This window comes from Aythya marila (genome assembly GCF_965140915.1).
Source record: "Aythya marila genome assembly, chromosome: 4".
Taxonomy (NCBI): domain Eukaryota; kingdom Metazoa; phylum Chordata; class Aves; order Anseriformes; family Anatidae; genus Aythya; species Aythya marila.
This window is the reverse complement of record NC_139045.1, coordinates 70,168,597-70,192,488: the sequence shown is the minus strand read 5'-3', so window position 1 is coordinate 70,192,488 and position 23,892 is coordinate 70,168,597. Positions and strand designations below refer to the sequence as shown.

At 43.3% G+C, this 23,892-nt stretch overlaps 1 protein-coding gene across 8 annotated transcripts in view; it reads right to left on the bottom strand.

Moving 5' to 3' along the window:
• CTBP1 (C-terminal binding protein 1) overlaps window positions 1–23,892 on the bottom strand; it is a 228,122-nt gene that overhangs the window by 40,515 nt on the left and 163,715 nt on the right. For 2 of the 8 annotated variants that reach the window (XM_082759299.1, XM_082759297.1), the window contains exon 2: window positions 1,338–1,554. The exons of 4 other annotated variants lie outside the window; for them this stretch is intronic. In XM_082759299.1, coding sequence (XP_082615425.1) covers window positions 1,338–1,344 — 7 coding nt within the window. In that variant the 5' untranslated portion in view covers window positions 1,345–1,554. Of the gene's footprint in view, window positions 1–1,337; window positions 1,555–3,019; window positions 3,109–23,892 lie in introns of those variants that run through there. 2 more of the 8 variants (XM_082759298.1, XM_082759296.1) reach the window with 2 other exon arrangements.

Here is a 23,892-nt window from a genome sequence, read left to right as displayed (position 1 = left end):
AAAGTAAAGCATGTTACAGACTTGTTCATGTTTCTTTCAGAATAGTGTATGTAATAGCATTAATAAAATGCAATTATGTTTTGAAACATAAATGTAAAAATGACATTGCAAGCCCTGTTCATATTGAATATAACAACTGTGCTTGTTTTACAAGCGAGATGTTATGGTCAGCTTCTTAACTGTCAGTCCGGCAAAACCAGGATTTCAATGACAAGTCTGAATCCAAGCTCAAGTAAATAAGAGAAAATGTATAGAACTTTGATCCTAAAGCTGTTGAAAATGGAGGAAGAACATGACATAGTTCATTTCCCCCAGAGCTACAGCAGAAGCATCTCTGTCAACAGAGGAGTGCACACAGTCCAAAGAGATAACAAGATTAAAAGCTGTCCCCTTCAAGAATCACTCTTCCATCTAGAACTCTCTCAGAAAAATACAGTACCACAGAACTAACACAGCTCTTTAAAAAGAACAATTCATCTAAAATACCTAAGGCTGTGCTCTCTTTTTCCCTTAGGCCAGTGTAACTACCCATTTGAACCAAGGGACTCTTGTCTGATGTTGTTGCTAAGTAGCATGCCAGACCAAGCCCCAAAATATAAGAACTGAAGTCAGAAAAACAAGTGGGAGGGTAACCCTCCCCAGGAGTATCTCAGGCTTGTTAACAGAGTCCCCAGAACTCAAATATACCCAGTGACCTTGACCACAAAAACCCCACAAACCTTTGCTTGCCAAAATCCTCTCAGAACTTCAGCATGGACTTCCTGTTGCACAATCTTTCTGCCTAAATACCGTATCACTAAATCGCAGACAATAACTCAACACTTCAGTAAGCTTACAGTAACTTAATCACAGTGGCAGTCACTATTTAAAGTTTACATTTGCAAAGACACAGTTTCGCTATGAATCAGAACTGTTTGAACGAAAAACTACTTCTTTCACCATTTAGATATGTTCGGCCTGGTTCTTATCTAGAAATGTCACACTGCACCCCATGCTTGGTTTTGCAGCAGACCCTTGGTGTGGCAGGATAAAGCAATGTGTATTTAACAGCAGTATTTTCCATTCCTGCATTAACAGTAAATCATGCAGCTCAGTGCCAGAGAGGAGTATGACTGTAAACTGGTCAAAAGCAACATTCAGAACCACAAGCACAAAACTCAGTTTTTTTAAAAAATAAATAAATAAATTTCACTTAGTTGGCTTATTTAAGTATGGTAGCATTTTATATAACACAGACAATAACAAGTATACCATCCACCCCCACATCCTAGAACCTTTGTTAAGGGAAAACAATCTCAGTTTATCCTAACTTGAGACTTTCAGGAACCCCTACCAACCTGACATTTCTTAATCTGAGCTTGATTTCCAGGGTCATGAATTCGATTTCTCAATGCTTTACAATCTTCAGTATTCTGAGGCAAAATAGCAGCCTGTCATTCGATCCTCATTTCCATGTCTTTAACTTTTCTTGCAGCCTCCTGTAATCTTGAACCAAAGCTTTTAAACTTCTTATCCACTGCAACCTCTGTAGCCTGGATCGTGTTCAAATTTTTACTAAAAAATTAAACACAAACAATACATTAAAACAACATTAAGGGTCTGACTTGTGCTCACAGAAGCCAGGAAACTCAAAGTCAAAGCTTCTCACTGCATCTGCACCCTTCCCCATTTGGCTGCTGGTTTTCCACCACACCTGCTGTGCTGCCACCGGCCATTAACATACCAGGGACTGTCAGGACACACACAGCACCAGAGCAGGACAAGCAGGTGCATTGTAAAGAGACGTACCTGGACCAGTCGGCACCACTCTTGTGGCAAAGCTTTTGCCTAGGTGAGCAGGGATGCGAGGAGAGCGTGTGATCTCCCGTAGCACCGTGCTGAGAGCCAAGCACCAGAGAGACTACCGAGGATGGAGTGAGAAGCCTTTACTCTGAACGTGGTGGTTGGCTGCGTAGAAGTCAGGCCCTTAAGGTTATCTAAATGTATTTAAGGAAAGCAAAGGCTACCCTCAAACGGTTATCCCCAAAGGTTAGCCTTAAAGTATGCTCAATCCAGCTATGAGTGGGTTTGGGTTTTTTTGTTCCTCACTATGGAAACAATCTGGTGGTGAAGCTCTTGCCCCAGTAGCAGCTCCCGTGCCAGTGACTGCTGGAATTTTTCTAAAATAATACCACGTGTAGGGTGCATGTGGACAGAGCGGTCACAGCGTGGCGCACAGCTGTTATGGATGGACGGCAGAAGTGCCTTTTGAGACCGACAATTTGGACTAGCTGCTCTACAAAAACAGCATCTAAACCCTTTTCTGGTCCAGCCTTTATGGAAAAAGCTTGAAAAATTCACACAGCAGCTTTCAGCCGTGTGCCCGATCGATCAGAGGTCAGCCCAGCGCTCGCAAACCAGAGGATCGACGAACTTATCCCTCAGCTCTTGTAACCAAAACCTGAGGGGGAGGCTCGCCAACTACCGCCTCCACACCTCTGCCTGTGTGGTGACTTACGAATTATCAGCCCAGCCTTAGCCCTAGATGTCATTTTTTTTTGGTTAAATACTTGAAAGAAAACAAAGACCTACCCAAGCGTGGTGGTTTCCTCCCCCTCCTGAGGCCTACCTGCCCCTCCTGAAACAAAGGCGCACCTCAGCGCGCCGAGCTGCCAGGGCACAGCGGCTTTGGAGGCCACTGGAGGGTAGGAGGGTTCGCCCTGACATATTCTGGGCCCTTTTAGCTTGTTTTAAGCCTTTCCCAAAACAGCCATTTATGTCAGGGGCCGACAGTAATTAAAGTCATCAGGCCGCACAACAGAGATCTCAAAGCAGTCTGTCAGCGTTCGCTGACATGAGAAAACATACCAAACGCAACAAGATAAGCTATTAAGAGTAAAGAGGATTAGCAATGTTATTTTCACATTTTTCTGCTGCTGATTAACATGACATCATTAGGATCACGACTGTCTCTCAAATAAGGCATACAAGTTATAAGTAAAGGACATTGTCAGGTTTGTAGGCCCAAAGTTTGACCTACCTTTCATTTTCTTAAATCTGTTTGCAAAGTCCATGTAATTCTTTAAATGTGCTGTTCTTTTTTCAAAACAAATGCTTCAATTCTTTTTTCTGAAAAATACATCAATGCCAAAAAGCACAACACTTATCAGTAACCCTATAATGACAAACCAATAGTACATGAAATGGAGGACAGCAGCCTTGGGAAGGGGACTTTACATTTTCACGTTTCTGAGGATCCTCCCAAGTGCAAGGATTAAACAAGCAGGAAAACTCCCTTGACAATGTCCTTTTAAAAGATTTTTCCCTACAAAACTTCCCTTACACACAGTAAAAACATCAAAGGGATTTCGGTTTTTAAAAAAAATGCAAACTGCTGAAAAATCTGATCTATATTTACAAAAACAAGACCCTAAAATGACAGGTTGGACATTCAACTAATTTACAATCTTGCACATGTAACACAAGACTAATCCCCTCTGGCATTTACCTTCGCTTTATATTCTTACCTAGGCTATAAATGTAGTCAGAGCTGTCACTTATTTACCAGGAGTCCTCCAAAAAAATACCATGTTTTTTTAAAATAAATGTTAATATTAATTCAAATAAAGAACAAGTTGTCAAAACAAACAAAAAATATCCCTCTCAGAACATGAACACAGAAGCTGTTATGAATTAGATTTGCCAAAATGCGCTATTAAAATTCCCAGAAACGCCATACTTAAAAAGCATATGTTATGGCTCCTGACACGTAATGCATTTTTAAATCTTGGACTTTGTTTTGGTAGGCTCGTTCCTGTGTGTGCCGTGACCTCAGGTGACATTTAGATTCGAGGTAGAACAAAACTAAAAAGCAATCAAGTAGAAATAAACTTTGAAATGAAATGCAGGTACACGGATCAGTGAAATACATGTAGATGCGAGAGGGGAGGGGGAAAAAAAGAGTGCTTACCAGCATGTAAATATGCTGAATATGCAAAACAAATGTCCTGATTCCACCAGAATCAGATCCAGCATCTTTTGGCATTGCCTTCAGCAAAAGCAGGTTGTCATCTCCCATGACTTGGGATGTGGGATTAAGACTTTGGGTATGGGGTAAATATACAACAGCACCAACAAGCAGAGCATACAAAAAAGTGGTAGCTAGCCTTGCAAGCCTGAATTTCTTAGTAGATGACTTTTTGTCTTTTCTCATTAAAGGTTTCTAACTATGCTTCTTAAGATTGTGGGAACCTGCTGTAAATCTTACTGAAATTAATGGGAACAATCCCAAGCTGATTTTCAAAGGAATAAGATTTGGACTTCGTAGCATACATGTAAGAGAAAACTAAACATTAGCTTCACTTAAAGCATATGTACAGTCTCTGCTGAAGTCTACAGGGCTTGGAAGTGAATGCTAAGCACCCTGAAAAAGCATAGATGATGAATACTATAGCACTCTGTGCTTTTTTATTTACCTAAACCCAGTAAAAACAAGTCATCTTCCTTCTTTTCTTTTTAATTTGCAAGAGACCAAGAAAAATAGAAGTGGTTTCCGGCGCTGTGCTGACCCAATGATGTGCACAGCAGTCACACCCACATATATCCTCTTGCTAATTGCAAAGACTGAAATACACCCAGCCGCTCTCCGGGACACTCGCTGCTCTTTCCCTTACACAAAATGCAACAGCACTGCTATCTCTAATTACCACCCTCATCCACAGACTTCCACGGTAGAGACTTATGAATGCATCACATCATTATTTTACCACTTGTGAGGAATCAGCATGGGTATCCCAAGAAGATTTCTACAGCATCCAGTACAAAGCCCTAAGCAGAGAATATTTCCATGCCACCAGCTTATTTGATCTTCCCTTTTAATATTATCTGAAGAAAGTAAGCCAGTAATTTCTGTTTATAAAATGTCACATTTCCCTGCTGTTCCTGGGACCTGGAGTCATGATTTCTCATTACTCCTCCACAGTGACACAAAAAAATAAATGTGTCATTCTCAGATATTAGGCTGATAACTATGTGGATGAGCATTTCTGTTGTGTCTTTTTTATTAGTGTTCCCTAACCTGTCTTTATTAAACATCTAGTAATTCTACGCTTATTTGTCGGATACCTGGCAGCATGTACATGAAATCCTAAATGCTTGTCAGGGTACATACACAGATGTCCCGCGTGACAGATTTTGAAAGCCAGTGATCAGAAATAAAGTTCTGTTAAGGGGAAATAAAATCATCTGGCATCACTTTCTACTAATTACACATGTACTTCAAACATCCAGGTGAAAACTGGAAGTATTGCACATCTGTCAAAAAATTACTCAACGTATTCAGGAGCAGGCTGTAATGATATGCCTAATCTTCACCAATACTTTTCAAAATAGGAACAAAACCAATATGAATCACACCTATTTAATGTCAAATGAACAAGCAATAATAACATAATGAGTTGCTGTAAAATGTTTTAATTGTCTAACAAGGTTTAAAAAGCAAAAGCAAATGACAATATTCAGTAACTACTACATCAAGTACTAAAATAAGAAAGCACAAGTGTCAGCAATAAAACACACAGAAGAAAGAACATCGCAGAAGCCCCATTTTCAAGTAACAGATGCATGAAAGCAAGCCCCAGAGAAAGGCAAAAACATTTTAAAGGACAGTTGAAAGGTCTGCTTCGAGTATTTTTAGCTGCAGTAAGTAACAAGAAAAGGAAGAAGGACGGGGAAAAAAAAAAAATCAGCGATGGTGGAACTGCCCTGAGTACACTCCCATCAGTCCCAGCTGCAGAGAGCTCCTGGCTACGGCTGCCAAATTTGTTCCTGTAACTCCAGTTTTGAGATGGCTGCGAAGTGCCCCTGCCGGCAGGCTGTGCCTGAGGCCAAAGCTATTTGGGAACCAGCAGAAGCCCCCTATGACATGCACAAGGTGGGAATCGGCACACTCCAGCCCTCACTTATGCCCACACCAAGTTCCAGGCATCGATTTCCCCTTACTGGCGAGGCCACATCCCCAAAATAGAGAACCGAATGCATGAATCAAGCCTGCACTGGAGGCATCCCCGCAGCACACCTGGGCACAGAGCTGCTGCCACCTTGGCGCGGCCACCAAAGAGGCTGGGGGGAGCAGCCACCCACCCTCACACACCCAAGCTTTTAGTTTAAAATACAATGGAACTTACATTTCAGCCCATAAACTTTATAGGTTGGTGGGTGTGACTTGAAAAAAAAAAAAAAAAAAGGCAAGAGAACTCCTGCTGACAGGAACTGGAAAAACAATCTGCTTCAACTATTGTAATAGGAGCAGCATGATTAACTCCCCGAGCCATTCCAGTAACAATACAGACCATGCCAAGACTTACTGAAACACTTTCCACAGAAGGACGCAGTCCTGGAGATTTTGAGGACAATGCATCGGATACAGAGCACAAGCCCAGAGGGGCTGGCACAACAGAACCTCACGGCCACGCGAAGCACGATCCATCAGCAGCCCCTAGCCTAGCTCCTTCACCCATGTGTTCAATATAAAGGAAGCAATGCTTTTATTTCTTACTTTGTCATCTTATCAGGATCAGCATCGTGGCCGTGAATTGCATAAAAGCTGAGCAGCCACATAACGTTAATTTACAACGTAATACACTCAAGGAGCTGCTCTTGATTCGCCTGTAAAATATTATGTATTTGAACTAGGAAGAAATAAAAAAGACTTTTTTCCCCCTCTCCTCCTAAAATGTTGCTCTTACAGTAAGCTGTATTATTACAGCAGGTTTGGATTTGTTTTAAACCACCACCTGAGCTGTAAGTACGCTTGGGGAAAAAAATACCATCTACTAGCGCTATCAATACAGCCGCTTTCGGAGCATTAATTTCACATGATGGTTGAGCGGCGCTGCCAATAATGTACTACAAAATACGACAGACTATATTCAGAAGTTATAATGGCGACTCTTGGTGCTTTTCTCTTATTTTAGATGTTGCACAGGATGCTGTCTCCGAGAAAGAAACCCAATAACCCAAGCAAAGCCAACATCAAAGGCTTCCTTTATTCCGATCCCAAACACTGAAAGCAATTTCTCTAACAGCACACCTGTACTTTGACCAAGAACGTTAAACTATTACCCGTGGCACTCCTTATTTTCCTTATCAAAAAGGATGAAGATAAGCAAGTGTGGGGCCTTGGATAATCAAATTAGTTTCACAAGGTTTAATTTTTTGAGATCAGCGCAACACATTCCACTGATACTAAAAATAACAGTACCGAGGTATTCTGCCTCTGGAGCACAGTTCTCCATTTACTTTGTAAGGTTTTTTTATGTGTATTGTTAGGAAAGCATCTAATGCTCTTCACTTTCAGCTGAAAATCATGGTGCTATTATTGTTAGCTATCTCAGAGTGACAAAAATACTACAATTCTCTTGGGTAGGGATGCAAAGAGGGGAGGGGAGCTAGGAACTTTCCTTAAGATTTACAGCTAAAATTCTCCAAAGCCTGCGCTATACATATGTACATATATTTAAGACCAGTGTAATTAAAAAGGGGGAGTTCAACACAGTATTATGGTTTCTGGTAAATGAGGCTAACACGCTCTTTCCTCATTTACACTCCCTTGTGTTTTCCTGAAAGCCAAAGCAACCCTGACTAACACCCAACCAGTGTAAAGGGCTCCTTAAAGCTCTTCTGAATTTCTCCCCCTTTTTGGTTCCTCCCACAGCCACTGACCTCTGCCATTCTCCATCAATATTAAGCAAATGGCTGATGAGGATTGCAAGCTGGAGAGCCCTTCTATCATAAAAATGGGAAAAGGAGAAAGTCTGCAGCACGATGAAACCAAAGTCTTGCACCTACCTCCCATCCTGGGTACGCAGGAACCTAACCCATGCTAACCAAACCAACCTTGAATACAGAGGATTTTCTAAAAAAGATGTTCATTTTGAAGGTAAGCAAACAGGATGTATGAAAATGACAAGCTCCCTGAGAACGGGCCAGTAACAACAGCCAAAGTGCCAAATAAAACAGGCAGTTTAAGGCTAAGGCTGGGTTTATATTATCGTGTTACATTTAATCATAATATAATAAAAGCACATGATGTAAGAGAGCTGTTCTACTGAGCTTTTCTTCAAGTAGATTTTGAGTTTCAATTACAAAGGCTCTGGTCCCAATATCACAGTTAAAGCTGTACTGAAAAACACAGTTAAAACTGGGACTTATTCCCATGACTTGATGAGACAAGCAAAATATTTCTTCCCACACATACCACATACTAAAGGGGTTTATAGAAGGTTTTTGAACGCTTTAAGTTATTTCCACTGATCTGGTGAGAAGTCAGAAGTGTTTAAAAATGACCCGTATTTGCATTTTTTCACTAGGCTTTATAGCATTTATTTTAGTCTCTGTAGTTTAACCATTTTCAACTTGAAAAGGGTTCATTCACAGGCATAAAAATGCTTTGTCTGCAGATAAAGGCTTCAAATTATCAATTTTTCAGGACACAAATCATGTCCCATCTCTCTAAATTGCATAAAGCCTTAATCAGCGCTAAAACAGCAGCTCCAAGAAAGTGTTATAAAAGGAATTATCGATTCTGTTAGGAGTCACAAGATCTTAAGGCGTAAGGGTACCCTTCATTCATCACACAGGCAAGATTTCTAAACAGGTCATCTTTCCTACCGTGCATTCTTGGTGTGATCCAGCACTGTATTTTGGAAATGAGTTCACAATTACCTTTCCTAGCAAACAGCGTCAAGATGTCAGTTTGCAGTTTTATTCTTGCCTTCTCCATCTATGCCTGATCTTAAAAAAATCAACTTGTGATAGCGCCCGTGTCCCCCAGCCTGCAGGCAGAGACATTTAGGAAGCCTGCCCACGGCGCACATGTGCGTCACCCAAATGTCATCTCCCCCTCTCGCTCTGACAGCCTCAGAGTTGTGCAGCTCGGCAGTTTGTGAAAAATGGACAGTTACCGAAAGGGACCGCCGCGACTTCCTTTCAAAACAAAAGAGAGAGTGACAACAGATCGAGAAGCGAGCTAAGTGGAGACTAGATAAATGTATTAGACTCGAGGAAGAATTTCCAAAATCAGGCAGCCTGTTCTGTGCCATTTCTATGTACCCTGAAAGCAAAAACAGGAGGAATGTCAGCAGCAGGGCAAACAGTGCCGTGCTGGACAGCTTGCATGGGCATCACGTTTCTAAAAGCACTCCGGCACAGGAAACGCTCAAATCACTTTGAATTTTATCATCAAAAGATAAAGGATCACCAACTTCACACAAATACCTAAAATCTATATTGAAACTGCTTCTGGTGTTTGAAAAATGAACGCAGCAGAGATGCTGGAAATCAAAGTCTAACTGCTTCCTGCTGCCTGCAATTCCTGAAAAAACAGAAGGAAATTACAACTTTTTGCTTGCTAGCTGCAAAATATTTATCTGACAACCCCCAGAAATCAAGAGCATTAGACTATTTTCTAAAATGTGGCTAGAAAACACAAATCCTTGTTCCTGAGGCTGAGAAACAACAGCAGAACAGGCAGATCTTCGCAAGAGACCGATTTGTCCTTATTTTCTGGATGTAAAGCAAACCAAATTAGAGCAGGTGTATCACTGCAAAAGTAATAAATTGAGAAATTACTACTTCTGCTCCCTATCTTTGGTTACTGCCACTTTTTATTTTTGTTTTTATTTGTGTTTATTAGGTACTTTGATAACATACTTGCTATTTCACCAGAGTGAATTCAGAGGAAATTTCAGCTCTCATGGTATTTTCCTCAGAGACTTTATTCCAAAAGATCAATCTTTTCTTTTCTTCTGTCCCTTCTGGGTCAGGACTGTCATCCCGGTTAGGAAGAAGGGAAACGAGTGCTGAGAATAGCAGATGAAATCTGGAAAATAACTCGCAGTGAAAAGCCAACATCCACAGGCACCCCGGACAAGGATCATTTATCAGGTCTGAACCTCACAGCACATAAAATATATGGTAGCTACAAGGAGTGGACGAACTGGTGCTGCTCGGAGAGCGAAATGCTTTAAGAGGCAACTCCACCAGTATGCACTTGCAATTAGTTTTTGGAAAAATAATTAATTAGAATCATTATTTCTTACACAGGTTACATCACCATAATATCTTGTAAAATGTGTCCCTCTGGAGCTTTTCTGAGCTGCTACTCCGAGTAAGAGTACCAATGCCATTCGGGCTTCCTAGAAGTATTTTCATCAGGAATTTGCTTGCCAACAACTCCTGAATGCTAGTGACTGTGAAATTACCTGGCATGCAAGTTGCAACATAGCAACTTGTTAACAAAATGCCATGAAACCCCCTTATTGCATTATTCCCTCGCAGACAACCAACTTTGGGGTAGGCATCGTACAAAGTCAGAAGACAAGGATCTCCCAGCAGCCAAATGGCTCGTACAATGAATGGAAATACTGAAAACTGCACAGCTAATAAAAGACAAAGTCATTTTTCCCTCAAAGAATACAACCCTTTTTCTGGTTACAGTTTGACACCTATGTTTTGACACCTTTCTTTCCATACTTGTTCTGTAAGTATTTCCCCAAACACCTAGATAAAATACAAAAATTAAGCCAGCCTATTTATTTTTTAATGCCTGTTAATCAAACAAGAGCTGTGGTAACAACTTATGTCAGAAATGCTTAAGGGACAACACAAGTTGGTAGTTTAATTCTCTGGGAGGTCTGTGAAACACCCACAGAAGCCTATGGGAGTGTTCCCCAGCAGAAGGGGAACTGATTTCAATGAGGACAGCATCCAACCTGTCCATAAACAAACTCAAGACAAACCTTCTCTTCCCACTGTTGTATAAAGCTGGGATCAAGTGACAGCAAGCGTACTCAATGTACTAGCTTTGTCCTGAAATCTGGGGGCACCTAACCCCAAACCACACAACTGGCAGCTGCTACGTGAGCTTACGTCTTCTGTCGGGCAGAACCGAGAGCTGGGAGCGCTGCAGGAGAACAACCAAGGACAAAGGAACAAGGACAGCCACTTGGACAAACAACTGAGAACACAGAAAGAAGCTAAGCCGAGTACTGAAAAAAATGAGTTGCAGAGAAAAAATACGAGGTGATCAGTCAAACCCAGAAGAAAAAAAAAAAAAAAGTAATTCTGCATGGCAATTAAGTCGATGAATAGCGTATTTTTTTCCCCACCGTGGTTCTCTCTGCTGCCTTTCCCGGATCAGGAGTGCCATCAGGCTCTTCAGGGGAGGACGGGAACCAAAAAAGAGCAGTTTACAACAGCCGGGGAAGAAGGACATCCTGTCTCCAGTCACTCTGACAAGTACACCGAGATGCTGAGAGGGTGGGACATGTTTATTTTTTGCTCTTAACAAGATCTATTTGTTTATCAGAGAGAATGGAGTAGAAGGGGGGTGGGAAAGCGGGGAGAGAAATGGGTTTATTCTGTGCCTGTGATGAGATGCTGTCACACAGGAAGCGGCACAGCCTAACTTCTTTCACAGCTGCATCGGGGTTAGTGAAAATCTCATCTGTAAACTGCCAAGAGCGAGACAGAAAGCCCTCACCTCCTGTACTGAAGTCTTTCTGCAAAGAAAACAGTATGTGAAACAGTTAAGAGCATTATCGATTGAATTTGTTTGTTTTGCATGCTCCCTATGAAACAGTTACCGAAACAAAGCATTGGAAGTCTGGAACAGGATGAAGAAGTAAGAGCCAAAGTAAATTAATTCAAATCTTATTTTTATTCCACATATCCAATCTGTATAAACTCTTCAGACAACGGTCTTAGCCATTAGAAATTAAAATGAGGTTCAACCTGATCCTAAAGAAGTTGAAAGCTACTACCCTGAGAGCAGACAATCTGCACCTGCTTATAATATGTCTTAAATGAGGTATTTAGTTACCTATACTTAAAATAGTACCTAATCCGACAGTTTCAGATTTCTATAAATGTGAACACAGGCCGATAGTCCAGCTATTCTTCATTATGAAGACATGTAACGGTGCAACTTGTTTTTCCCCAAGCAGCAGGCACTGAAGTGTCCCGTCACCACTGCAACTGTGAGCAGAGAAGAGCCTACAAATTCACTTCTGCCCATACCGAGGTATTCCAGAAACCACAAACCCCACTAACTCAAGTCACAGAACAGCAAAAAGTATTCCTCCATTTTCTTCACTACTGATCAAAGCAAACTGCTAACTTCTCTTCAAGCGAAACTCAGCAAACCCCTCTAAGACAGGGCTCTTCAGAAATCAAAAGAGGAAGAGTAATGAAAGTAAGGTTCATGAAAAAAAGACTTTGAGTTTGTGAAAAGTGTTATAGGCTTTCTGGTTTTAAAGTTAGATTTGGTGTTAGTCTTTGCTTCACTGTACTGTCAAGCTATCTATATAGAAATTATTTTTATACCAAGTATTGCCGTGTTAATATGGTGTACGTGAAGCAGCAGAGTACTTTATTTTTTTCCACTTTAAAAAAAGTACATTTTTCCCCTTAAGACAGAAAGAAAGATAATTTATGTTGCGTCGGAAAGCATGCAAGTATTAATGATGGGGAATGATGAAGAACATAAATGGTTTCCATTTTCACATTCAAAAACAAGTACCTGCAAATTAATGCTAAAAGCAACTGGCCTATAAAGCAGCCATGTTTCCATGCCAACTGATCACAGAAATACATATAATTCAACAAAAAAAAAAAAATGAATAACCTACAAAACAAGAAAATAAAAAGAAAGCAGAAGTGCTGGAAATCAAGATCCTGACCATACCCAACTATTTTACAAGAATAGCAAGGAACACAACAAAGGATGCAATTTAAGACATGAATGGTATACAGCTAATGGCACTTCATCATTACAATACTTCTAAAAGCTGTCATTCTCTAGTCAACAAGAAAAACAGGATACAGAACACCTCTATTAAGAAGGAGGGAACACTCGCACAATAGTAGCAATTCTTACGGAGGTTTCACAGTTGGTAGACATGAAAGCGCAAGTTACTATTCAGTGCACATCTTTCATTAGGATTTTATTTTCTGTCTTCGTCTAAGGTCTTGCTTTTTGTTCCCTATTCACACCGAGTTGCACTGGGGTTCTGCAATCAGGCAGCAGAACTGCTTGCAGGGTAAGGCAGCCCGCTGCTCGAGGGTTAGCTGCAAAACCAAGGGCACTGGGAACAGGCAGATACTCATCTGCACCCCAGCGGCTCACATGCTGATGTGAACACACATATCTGACGTAATTAATACGTTTTACGTGTATGGAGGAGTTTGGCTTCTGAGATGATAAAAGGCTGCTACCGCTTTGTGCTACAGAAAAAGCAAAGTTTGAAGTTTGTGCTGAAAATTAGGGAGCACGTAGTCCACACATGCATGTACATGTGTTTGTGGAATAACCAGGCTTACTTTATGCAAGGAGGCAAGGAAATGTTAAATAGAAAAGAATGCTATATATCTAAATATAGCCAGTTCCAAGATACTGGCATTTATGTCCAATAAAACCCGCAGTTCAAGTATTTGTTCTTTACAATGTAGAGAGAAAAATAATCTCCTGCTAACAGGTCCATAAAACCTGAGTTCTAAATGAATACAAATTGAAGACAGGACAATAGATTTCTGTTTCCTAATGCGCCTGTATTTTAGCCAAGTAAGCAACAGTGCTTTTCTTCCTACTTAGTTTCTGAAAACATATTAAGAGGCATTAGAGGTTTAAAACTGATGAAAAATTGTGGTCACAGATCTGAGAGTTGGAAATCCCACCATGAATACATCTTAGTGCACTTGTATTTTACTGTTTTGCTGTATTTTGAATAAGAGAACAGAAGGTTACAAGTGCTCATACTGATCCTAGTGATTCCATAATTATGTGACTGTACAGACGACACGACAACGGGCCTTCACTGCATGGAAAAATGGAAAATCTACATATAATGAACTTTACGGTCATTTACTAGTTTCGGTGAGCATAAGGACCTCGGGGACATCAGTGAATGAAGGGGAATAATTACATGGCCTTGTCGCAACCTATCCAGAAAGCACAAAAGATCGAGTTTCACCGGTGACTTTCTTCTTTTGTCAATTCAGAACTCAGCAAAAACGGAACTTTTAGATGTGACACTCACTTGCTACCCTTTTAAACAAGCATCAGTAATAAAAAACCTTCAATTTTCTAGGAAAATAGCCTTTCAAAGGCAAAAAGGCGTTCTTGTAGAAAATGATCAAGCTGAAAAGATCTTAAATTACTAAGATGATTTCTAATAAGAACAACGTTTATACGACAGCTCAAGAAAGCTATAGACATTTAGCAGCTCCAAAATTCTCCACGTTTCTGATTCCCTTTCCCCAAACTGTCCCTAGATGGCCACAGCTAACCTACCCAGTATTACTAGTTTTTGGAGTAGCTCAAAAATAATCATTCAGCTGGGTGGAAAGGCCGCTATTCCTGCACAGCTCTTCAAGAGTACGCTATTACTTTGAGACACTGCTATTTAAGAATCAAAAAGAAAATTGCACAAATACTTAAAGCATTGAATATTCTTAGTAGATCAAACCATGTATGCAAAGTTACGCACTTTGCAATATTTTTTGCAGTACATAAACTGCTTAGCGACTCTGGAAGTTCAAAGATGTGAATTCTGACAAGCAAAAAATGTATTTATAAAATCTGATGAGGCTTTAGGATTATAAAAGTTACCAACGCTCGAAGCAGTAGCGGTGACTGCAAGCTGGGAGCCAGCCAGAGCCGCCAGCTGCACGCCCAGCTCCTCGCCTGCTCCTTCTGAAGGACCAGGGGTGCCCAAAGCTGAGCAAGAGGAAAGGGCAGATCTGCTTCTCACCCCTTCACCTCTTCTCAGCCACTGTCAGAAAGACACCACTGCTGTACAGACACCTCTCTAGTGAGCTTCTGAAAGCTTCTGAAAGTTAGTTCTGTACTCGCTGCCTCGTTTCACTACCACGCATGAGGTCATCTCTGGATTACACTGATTTTTCATACAGTGCTGCCTCAGGCAACATCCCAAATGGTAACAGAACAGGACGCCACAGAGCCATGGCATGGCCGAGGCTGGCAGGGGCCTCTGGGGCCTTCTGCTCCGAGCCCTGCCCCAGCAGGGCCACACCGAGCAGGGGGCCCAGCCCCAAGTCCAGGCAGCTCCTGGAGACCCCAAAGCGCCCCCCCAAGGCTCTGGGCAGCCTGTGCCAGGCTCTGAGTTTAGGGACATTGGTGGGACCCCCCCCCATCTCTTTTCCCCAGCCCCCGGCCTCTCCTCGCAACAGAGGCGCCCCAGGCCCTGCAGCAGCTCGGGGGCCTCAGCCGGGCTCTCCTCAGCAGCTCCCTGTTAAATAACATATTATTTAAATATAAACAGGAAAACAATAATGACATGAAATCGTCAACAAAGCAACAACCACGAGGGCAAACGGCAAGGCTTCCACGCTCAGCAATAGCCGTGCCACAGCCTTGGCCGGCCCGGTGTTTATCCTGCAAGAACGCTGCCCTGAACTTGCCCATTAGCCCACAAAAAAAAAAAAAAAAAAAAAAAAAAAAGGTATTGTGAGAATGTTAACTTTCACCTGGCTGCCTTCCAGCTGCTGGCAGGAAAAAAAAAAACTCCCTTTTTTCAAATTTTAGCCAACTGAAGGATACTCTGCATTTTTCACATTTCCCAATGACTCCCAACTATGTATAAACACAGGCATTGAACGAAATCCATGTAAAATGGGTGCAATAACGCGACCAGCTACCCTACGGAAGAATGAATTGAGGGGTCTCCCGTCCAAACCAAACAGTCAGACTCGTATTTCACAAAGCACGACAGCTTTCAAAAAAGCCAGCGCATTTCTAGAATAGCAGAAATGTTTGCCGTGCCCGTAAGAACACTTACTGGACGAGGCGAGCGGGAACTGGAACCGAGCCGTGCTGATCCCAGCAGCACGGAGCCGTGATGCAGACCTGAATGAAGTGATGGTGATGCTGTTTGAGTGACGAAGATGCTGTTTGAAGCCAGTATTCTGTTGTGTAATTAATGAGGGGGCTGCTTATCTCATGTTTGGATGGGCCCCCGTGACAGAAACCGCAGCACAGTGAAGAGCCTGGCACAGCAACAGGGCAGGCTGGGGGAAGACCCCAAAACACGACTTGCGAAAATCCCCTTTCTGTGTCAAACAGCAGGCAGTTCTCTCGCTCTTTTCCATCTGGCACTTCAAGGAACTGTCTTTACTCAGCAGTCGTCTTGAAGTTTTTAATAGTCACACAACGTGCAAACTCCAACTGAAAGAAATTATCCCTTACTTCTTCTCTTCCAAAGTTCAACTGTTAAGTAAAAATAGCTCGCAGTCATGTCTCTGCTCCAAACCTTCGTATCCCTGCAGGGTCGGGAGTACTGGGTGCTAGCACAAGTGTTTCAGGGCACAGCATAGCTGCAGCCTCAGCACTCAGCAGTGTTTTGCTGCTTTATTTGCATGCGTGTCCTGTCAAGCTAATTGGCAAAATACAGCTTCCCAATTCAAATATAGATGATGGTTTGGGTATGGGGCTTTTTTTTGTTTGGTTGGTTGGTTTTCTTTATTTGAAGAGAAAGAGCTTTCGTAGAGGAAAGTACATTTTTAATTTGAAAAAGCAAGGCTTTCAATCACAGCAGCTTGTTTTGTACGGAGCTGTGTTCCATCAAGCCACGGGCTGTCTCTTCCTACATGTACGTGCTTTTACTTTATCTCAGGCCACAACTGAAAGCACACTGCTTCACCTCCCAAACCCTTTACCTGTAAGTAAGCAAAACACAACATCTACCAAGCACCGACTCAGAGCAGCATTAAGAAGAGAATCGTACTCGAGTTTGGTGTTTTCACCAGATCCCGGAGTGCTTTCACAAGTAAGGTCACCAGTTATCTGCATTTAATGCACAGCAGGCTACTCACAAGTGAGAGAAGAGCACCAACACCAGCACGCTTACTGGCACTGCTGCCTCTGCTCCCCTCTCTTCCAGTCCTCCAGTCAGTAATTTGACCGAATTTCCCCTAAAGTCAACAAGTTCACACTTCACCTTATTCACTACTCACCCAAGATTTTGATCAATGCTCAACTGCTATAACTAAAGAGGAAAAAATGAAGTTCAGGAGTTGGAGGAGGCAATTCACTTCCCATATTGGTTATTAATTTCCTAATATAGGTGCTTCAACTGAGTTCCCTATGTGAAGAGGTACAAATCCCCCCCAGGAGCTGTACTCACACTAAAGGACACTCGGACACCAGACCACGAACGCTCAATATAAGTCATTGCAGAGTACCACCTTCTGATTTGGCTTCCCCGATTCCTCAGCATCCTAATGCAAATGTGAAAGAGTTCAAACAGGCAGGCACTAGCTTAACTAACTTGATTTAAAATTGCACTTAATTAAATGTGAGCAGTTTCCCAGGTATCATAAGGCGTATTCATGGACTGCTTCTTTCACTATGCATTTTTGTGATCAAAGAACCCTTAGATATGACAGGAGGTTATTTACTATTTATAAAAATAATCCCTGTTTAATGTTCTGTTTGAATTAGTCTTCTAATATGAAAACTAATCTTTACTAATTCTCTTTGAAAGTCTGAGAGAGAATTAGATGATTTCTGAGGCCCTTTTTATTCCTGCACAAAAAACACCCTCATTTCAATAGCTGCTAGAATTGCACACTTTGAAAACTTCATCATTTCTATACGATAGTATCCCTAAGACAGGCAAAAAAGCTTCATTTTCTGTTTCTTGGTTTGTTTGTTGTTTGTTTTCTTTAATTTTATGGTTTTAAGAAAATATTTTCCTTTTAGAACATGAGCACTAATTTTGTCAACAGATCGTTTTCTTGAGCTACAAAGCTCAAAAAAATCACCAAAAAAAAATTTAACAGGCTGACAAACAAGTCCAGAGCAATGATCCTAACAAAGTCATCAAAACAAAGGCAAAATAAAGCAATAGTACACACAGTACTTTAGTTTCTAACATACCAACTCAGTAAAATATGCTGTTTTGTAAAATTTATTTATTCACTGAACTAGGAAAAAAAGATTCATGGTCTTGAAGAGCTCTCATAATCATAATTCTTTCAGTTGAGAGACAGAACTTGTTCCTCAGCTGCAAGTACTGAGCCAAAACAATCTCTGGACAACACGTAGGGTTATCCTGCAGTAACTTTGGCTCGGTGTATAGGATGCAGCCAGGAGCCTATGGATTTGCAAGCCCCCTCCAGTTCCCCCTTTGATACCAGTTGGAAGTGGAATGACTCCACATCCTGCGGGATCAGAAATCAAATTCTGCAAGGAGAGGAAAAGTTGCGCCTGCAGCTTTCTGTTCTCCGGATTCCCACTTAAAATCCTCTCTTATTGCTTGCTCTAAGGAGCTCTTTCTCGCTGCTGAATACATAATGCTAGATTTAAATTTTAGATGGCTGCAGGGTGGTCATGAGATAAATACCAAGTGTATTTGTATGCCTCTGTATTTACAGTAAGAAGGAAAGTCATCTGGATTCAAGGATTCAAAACATGAACAAAGACATGGTAAGAGAAAGCCTTGAACAGAGGACTGCCAAATACAAACAACATACACAACTAAACCCGAAAGGCAATAACGCATTGTGAAACCCTTTCAAAACCATACAATACTATGGGAATTAAGTAAACTTAAAACTCCCCTGCAATACTCTCGTCATAGCTAATTTGTGATTTCCTGTACTCTCAGTACTAAGAGCACAATGGAGCCTCTATTGTGAGCCTCCTCCCACAAGCTTTTAAAAAATGCAAGACATTCTTTTTATCTAGACTGGCGTGGCTAAAATACATCCAGCTCCACGCAGATAAAAAAGTTATTTTCTTAGATGTTGCTTTTGCTTGCAAAAAAAATAAATAAATAGAAGTCTGCTGCCTCGCTGAGCTGAGGCCGAAGATCACAAAGGAGCAGGGCTTTGGTAGCTATGCTGCTGCCCACCAGACTCCACCATGGCAGATGCAGGAGGCTGCTTTAGTTTTAGGATAAGAAGAGAAGGTCCCACACGAAGAACTATCTGGAAACTCGGCACAATTCATATAGGCAGTGAGGACTCACAGGAGCTGAAAACAAATCAAGCAAAGTTTGATAGAGCCAATGAGTGAAGTGACTGCAGTATTAACCACGGATCTTGACTGAGGGTGAAGGCAGCAAGTCTTTTTGGTGCAAATTACTGGAGATAATGGAAATACATGTAGATGCTACTTTTTTTCATCTTCAAGCATCCCAAAAGTTCATGTAAACAAGCCTAAATGAACAAGCCCTTCCACGCCAAAACCCTGCAGCAGAAGTGAAAGACAGAAAGCTTGGCACAAGGCAGTGAAAAAAAAAAAAAAAAAAAAAGGAGCTCCGCTAGCAGAGGTCTGCTTTTAGCACACAGGAGAGAACTCGGTGAGGATGTAAAAATCAAACCTAAAATGCTGCGGAGGCTCTGGGCAGCACCTCCAAGCTCTTTCTCACCCCAGAAACTGTACATTATGAGGACATGGCTAGCCAGTTCCAGGCAGCATGGGAACTCACCCATACAGCACAATTACTGAAGATCCCTTCTCTCAGTAATGCTGATTATACCAACGGGAAAATCAACAGCATGAGAAAGGCTGTGATACACATTAATACTATTCAGCGAAGCACCAGACACGCATTAAGATGGTTGGTAGACCACAAATGTGAAAACGCTCATTACCCGGTTGAAAATAAACAGCTTAACATATCTGCTACAACACATTAAAGAGAAAAAATATTTAAATATCAGTTTAAGAGTTTGGAGCCTGGCTTGTGGTTATCTCTGCTAAACACTTTTGTGTCCTGCATGACTCTGCAAAGAGTAAAGCTACGTACTCAGCAAGAGACAAGCTGGCTGCAACCATCTAATGAAATTTGACTCATCTGGGAATTCCGACCAAGGGCTCCGCACCAGTTTCTGCTAAGCCACGCGTTTTCTGTAGGAGACTGAGAACGCCGGGCTGCAAATATGGGAGAAGGAGCAGTCATTCTGGATGGTTTGGCTGAAAAATCAGCACCTCAGTCTGCGAATTCGTATCTGGGTTAAACTCCTGCAGCAGCCAAGAGAAACTTTCTGTTTCTGTAAGTTAAAGGCAGTGGGAAGGGAGGGAGTAGGGAAAGCAGCCCCCAGCAGCACCTCTGTTAGGGTGCATGGATGTGAAGGGCTGGGGGCAGCACTCCAAACCCACAAGCCCCGCTGTGGATCAGCACACTGCTGCCTGCAGCTCCCTTTGGGCTGGATTACCCAACTTCTGACTCAGCCAGGGGCTACGAGGGCAGTCTGCAGAGCAAAAATGTGCACGCAGTGGAAGATGATGACAATACCCTGCAGTGCTGCTCCTCTCCTGGCCGCCTTCTGACTGCCCAGCACATCAGCCAGGTGGGATACAGAAGAACATCTTTCCTTGGTGTGGCCAGCTGCAGGCTCCTGCCTCCGGAAAGTTACCCAGGTCAACAGGAACACAGCAGGGAGAGCCTTGGAGAGTTGGATTTGCCATTCCTGCTGTCATCAGAAAGCAGCCGTGAGCTAATCACTACTGATAGCATTTTGGAGGGTAGAAGAGAGGCACAAACCCTCACATGGCAGCAGCAACAGCCACCAGCCTGGCTTCCCAAGGCTCTGACACGAACAGAACAGAAAGCAGAGCCCTCATCTGCCCTAAACCAGCACCCCTCTCGCCTATGGTTATGCTCGGCTCTGACCACCCGAAGCAGATGGGGGCCCACAACCTTTTTGCAACCTTTTCTGCAGCGTTCAGGCCCACACGTAGCACGCCAGGCTGTCCCCGCGTGGTTTCCCAGCCACAGACACTTCTCGTTTCTGCAGGTCACGTCCCAGCCGAGCACTGAAGGTGGCAAAAGCCACGCTTGCTTTAAAGGCAGCGAAATGGTTATGTGTGGATTAACGGCAGGGACCTGACAGATCCCGCTGGGCGCGCCTCACACCACTCCTATCGCGGGGTGTGCACGGCAAGGCCAGATGCAAGCTGAGAAACAACATTGGGGCTGCTCAGGATGTGAGGGTGCACATCCAGAAGTGAGGAATTGGGACCGCAGGAGCCTGGAACTGCAGCTCAAGCACAGTAAGGAGCTCATCTGCTTCCTTCCTCGCAGTGGGCTGGCATCAGAAATGCCCTGAAGGGATTGAAGGGAGAGGAGGGGGAACTGAGCTCAGGCATAGGGGGCCACAAGGGCCGCACTCCTTCCATCCCAGCCCTTTGTAACTTCGTTGGTGCTGACACAACTCGCAGACAGTGACTTGGGCACAGGTAAGGGACGTCGTGTTTTAATACCGAATGCCTTCACATGGGATGGAAATGAGAGCTTTCTACTAAAAAGCCTCGATTTTACAACCACTCTGAACGACTGCCCCCTGCCCTACCATCTGCTCTTTCTGCTGTCTGTAGAGAAGCCCCGCGGGCCGGCTGCACTGGCAGGTACACGGCAAGGAAATCCCTCCAGAGCCCCCTGAGAACGGGAGGAAAAGATGAAAGTACAGAGATGAGCAATGATCGTCCGAAATGAACACCAAGATGAAACCCACGGCAGCATTAGGAGCGTTTAGTTCAAAGAAGAAAAAAAAATAATAACAATCAAACAATGTCAATTTTCAATTAGGCTGATTAGACACAAACTGGATAATTAGCAAATGGAATAGTAATACAGGAAGCGTAATATGTTTGAGATGAAATGAAAATATTTCACAGAAGTTAATTTATAATCATCTCCCTCAAAAATTAAATTCTTGCTCTACTACAGCAAACATAAGTATGTTCTGTTTTGCACATCAAAAAATAATTAACCTATCCATCTACCACACAGATGTTCCTTCTGGGTGATTTCCTTTTATCGGGCGTTCAGTTGTGCCTTGAGGGGTTTGCTCCCTGTCCTTGCTGAGGGCTGTCTCAAACTCCTCGAGGAACCCGGCAGCTCTCTGGTCAGCTTCAACAGCAATTCCAACTTTTTGAGGGTCATTCCAAGCAGCAAACCGAAGCAAACTCGGATGCTCTCACGTTCCCCAAGCGCTGCTGAGCACGTTAATCACTGGGGAAGATGGGCTGAAGATTACCGGGCGCTGGAAGAGATCCGATGGGGACCGCAGCTCGGAGATCCCAGCACGCCCACCACAAGCAGGGGCTGCTGCGCTCCCCTACTCCTCCCGGAGAAACAGAGGGAGGGAGCAGCGGGTTACAGTTCTGGAAATGGGAAGTTTACATTTCTCTCTAATCAATGTTTGCTGTCTTTTCCTCCTAATCAATACAAAGGTTCAAATGAAGCGTCATCTTTGCTCCTATGGCAGCGGGGGAGAAAGAAATCCAAAAACACAGCTGGGAGCTTCCGTCTCCCGAGGCTGTAAATCCCTTTCCACGCTGTCTGGCAGTGAAGGAGTGTGCGGCAGAGGAACTAAGGCTAAAGGGCCATGTAGTACAACTCATATCCTCACCTTAAATTTTAGGACACGTATTAAACGTGTAACTCCATCTCCGCTCCCTCACTAAATAAATAATTACGGGGCCAGAAGGTTAGGGAGCCTCAGCTGAGGCTGCTATGCTGCTACGCTGCCAACTGCTCGGGGATTTGAAAGCTTGACACATGCTGGAGAGTATCACCTCATCAGTGCTCCCAGCTGGCCTGGGAGGCAAAAACCTGACTCTCGTGCTCTTAAACGCGGGTCTCCAGCACACACACGAGCCGCCAGCCTCCCCTGATACTTTGGAGAAACGCAGAGATGAGAAATTCACCGCGGGTAGGGGAAGACAAAATGGCAACGAGCGATTGTGGCCCCGAGTATTTGCATGGCTTTGAGTGTTGTATTTCACGTCAGCAAATTACAGATCGCGTTGCTTCCCAGGCCTCTTCGCTCAAGACATTTAAATCCGTGCCTTTCCAGACACCTAGCGCCGTCCAAACTATTTTCTGGCAAAATAAGTCATTTATTTATTTATTTTCCCCAATTTTACGCCATTTACGTCAACGGATACCTTGGGGGTAACATGGGTTTTGTCCCCAGAAGGGACCAGCCACCGAACCGGGGTCGATGTTCTTCCTTTGATGAAGAGGGATTGACTTCACCCTTCCCAACGCTGGCGAGCGCGCTCCTGTATCTGCTCGATAACACCTCCCCGGTCTCCAGCCCGGCCCTAATCTCTCGGATCACACTTTTGGCTAGGCGCTGTGACCGCTCTGTTTACATTGTAAATAAAACTATAACTCTCCGGACCGGGGAGATTAGTAAATTGAGGCATCGCACGTTTTTAACAAAGAGCAGATGCCATTTATCTTTACGATACAGGAGGACGAGTCAAGAGCTAACCAAACTGACAACCGTCGGGACACTTGTCATTTGTTTTGCCACGCTATCAGGAGCTCGGCGGTATGATAAAGCATAATCCATCCCATGCACAGTATTTACGAGGACGAGGTTTTTACAAAGAGTTCATCGCGCGCTTGGGAGCTGTGCACTCTAACTACACATGACAACGCCGAGCTGAAAAATTCACAAGGGTGGTCGGAGCAGCTTCGATTCCAACAGCGTTTTCATTGACTACGGCGATTTGGGGAACTGGGACGACTTGGATCGCTGAGCCAGCCATAAAATACCGCATCGCTTGATGGAGAAACGCGGACTCTGCACTGGGGGCGGGGGCTGCTCCCAGCAGGACGGCGAAGACGCCACGCGCGCTGCTCCCATTTACGCCCAAACACACACACACACACACACAAACTCCCTTGGCCTCGCTGACATTATTTCACATCCCTGACCAACGCGAGGGAAGGTTCAGCCCTCCAGCTGGCCTCTCCTGCCCCATCGAGGCATCGCAGCCACCTCACACCCACCTATTTCTCTCTCATTCACACTGGAAAACTGTCAGGGGGGGCTGTTTGCTTCATTTGGCTTTGAAATACACCGGAGAAT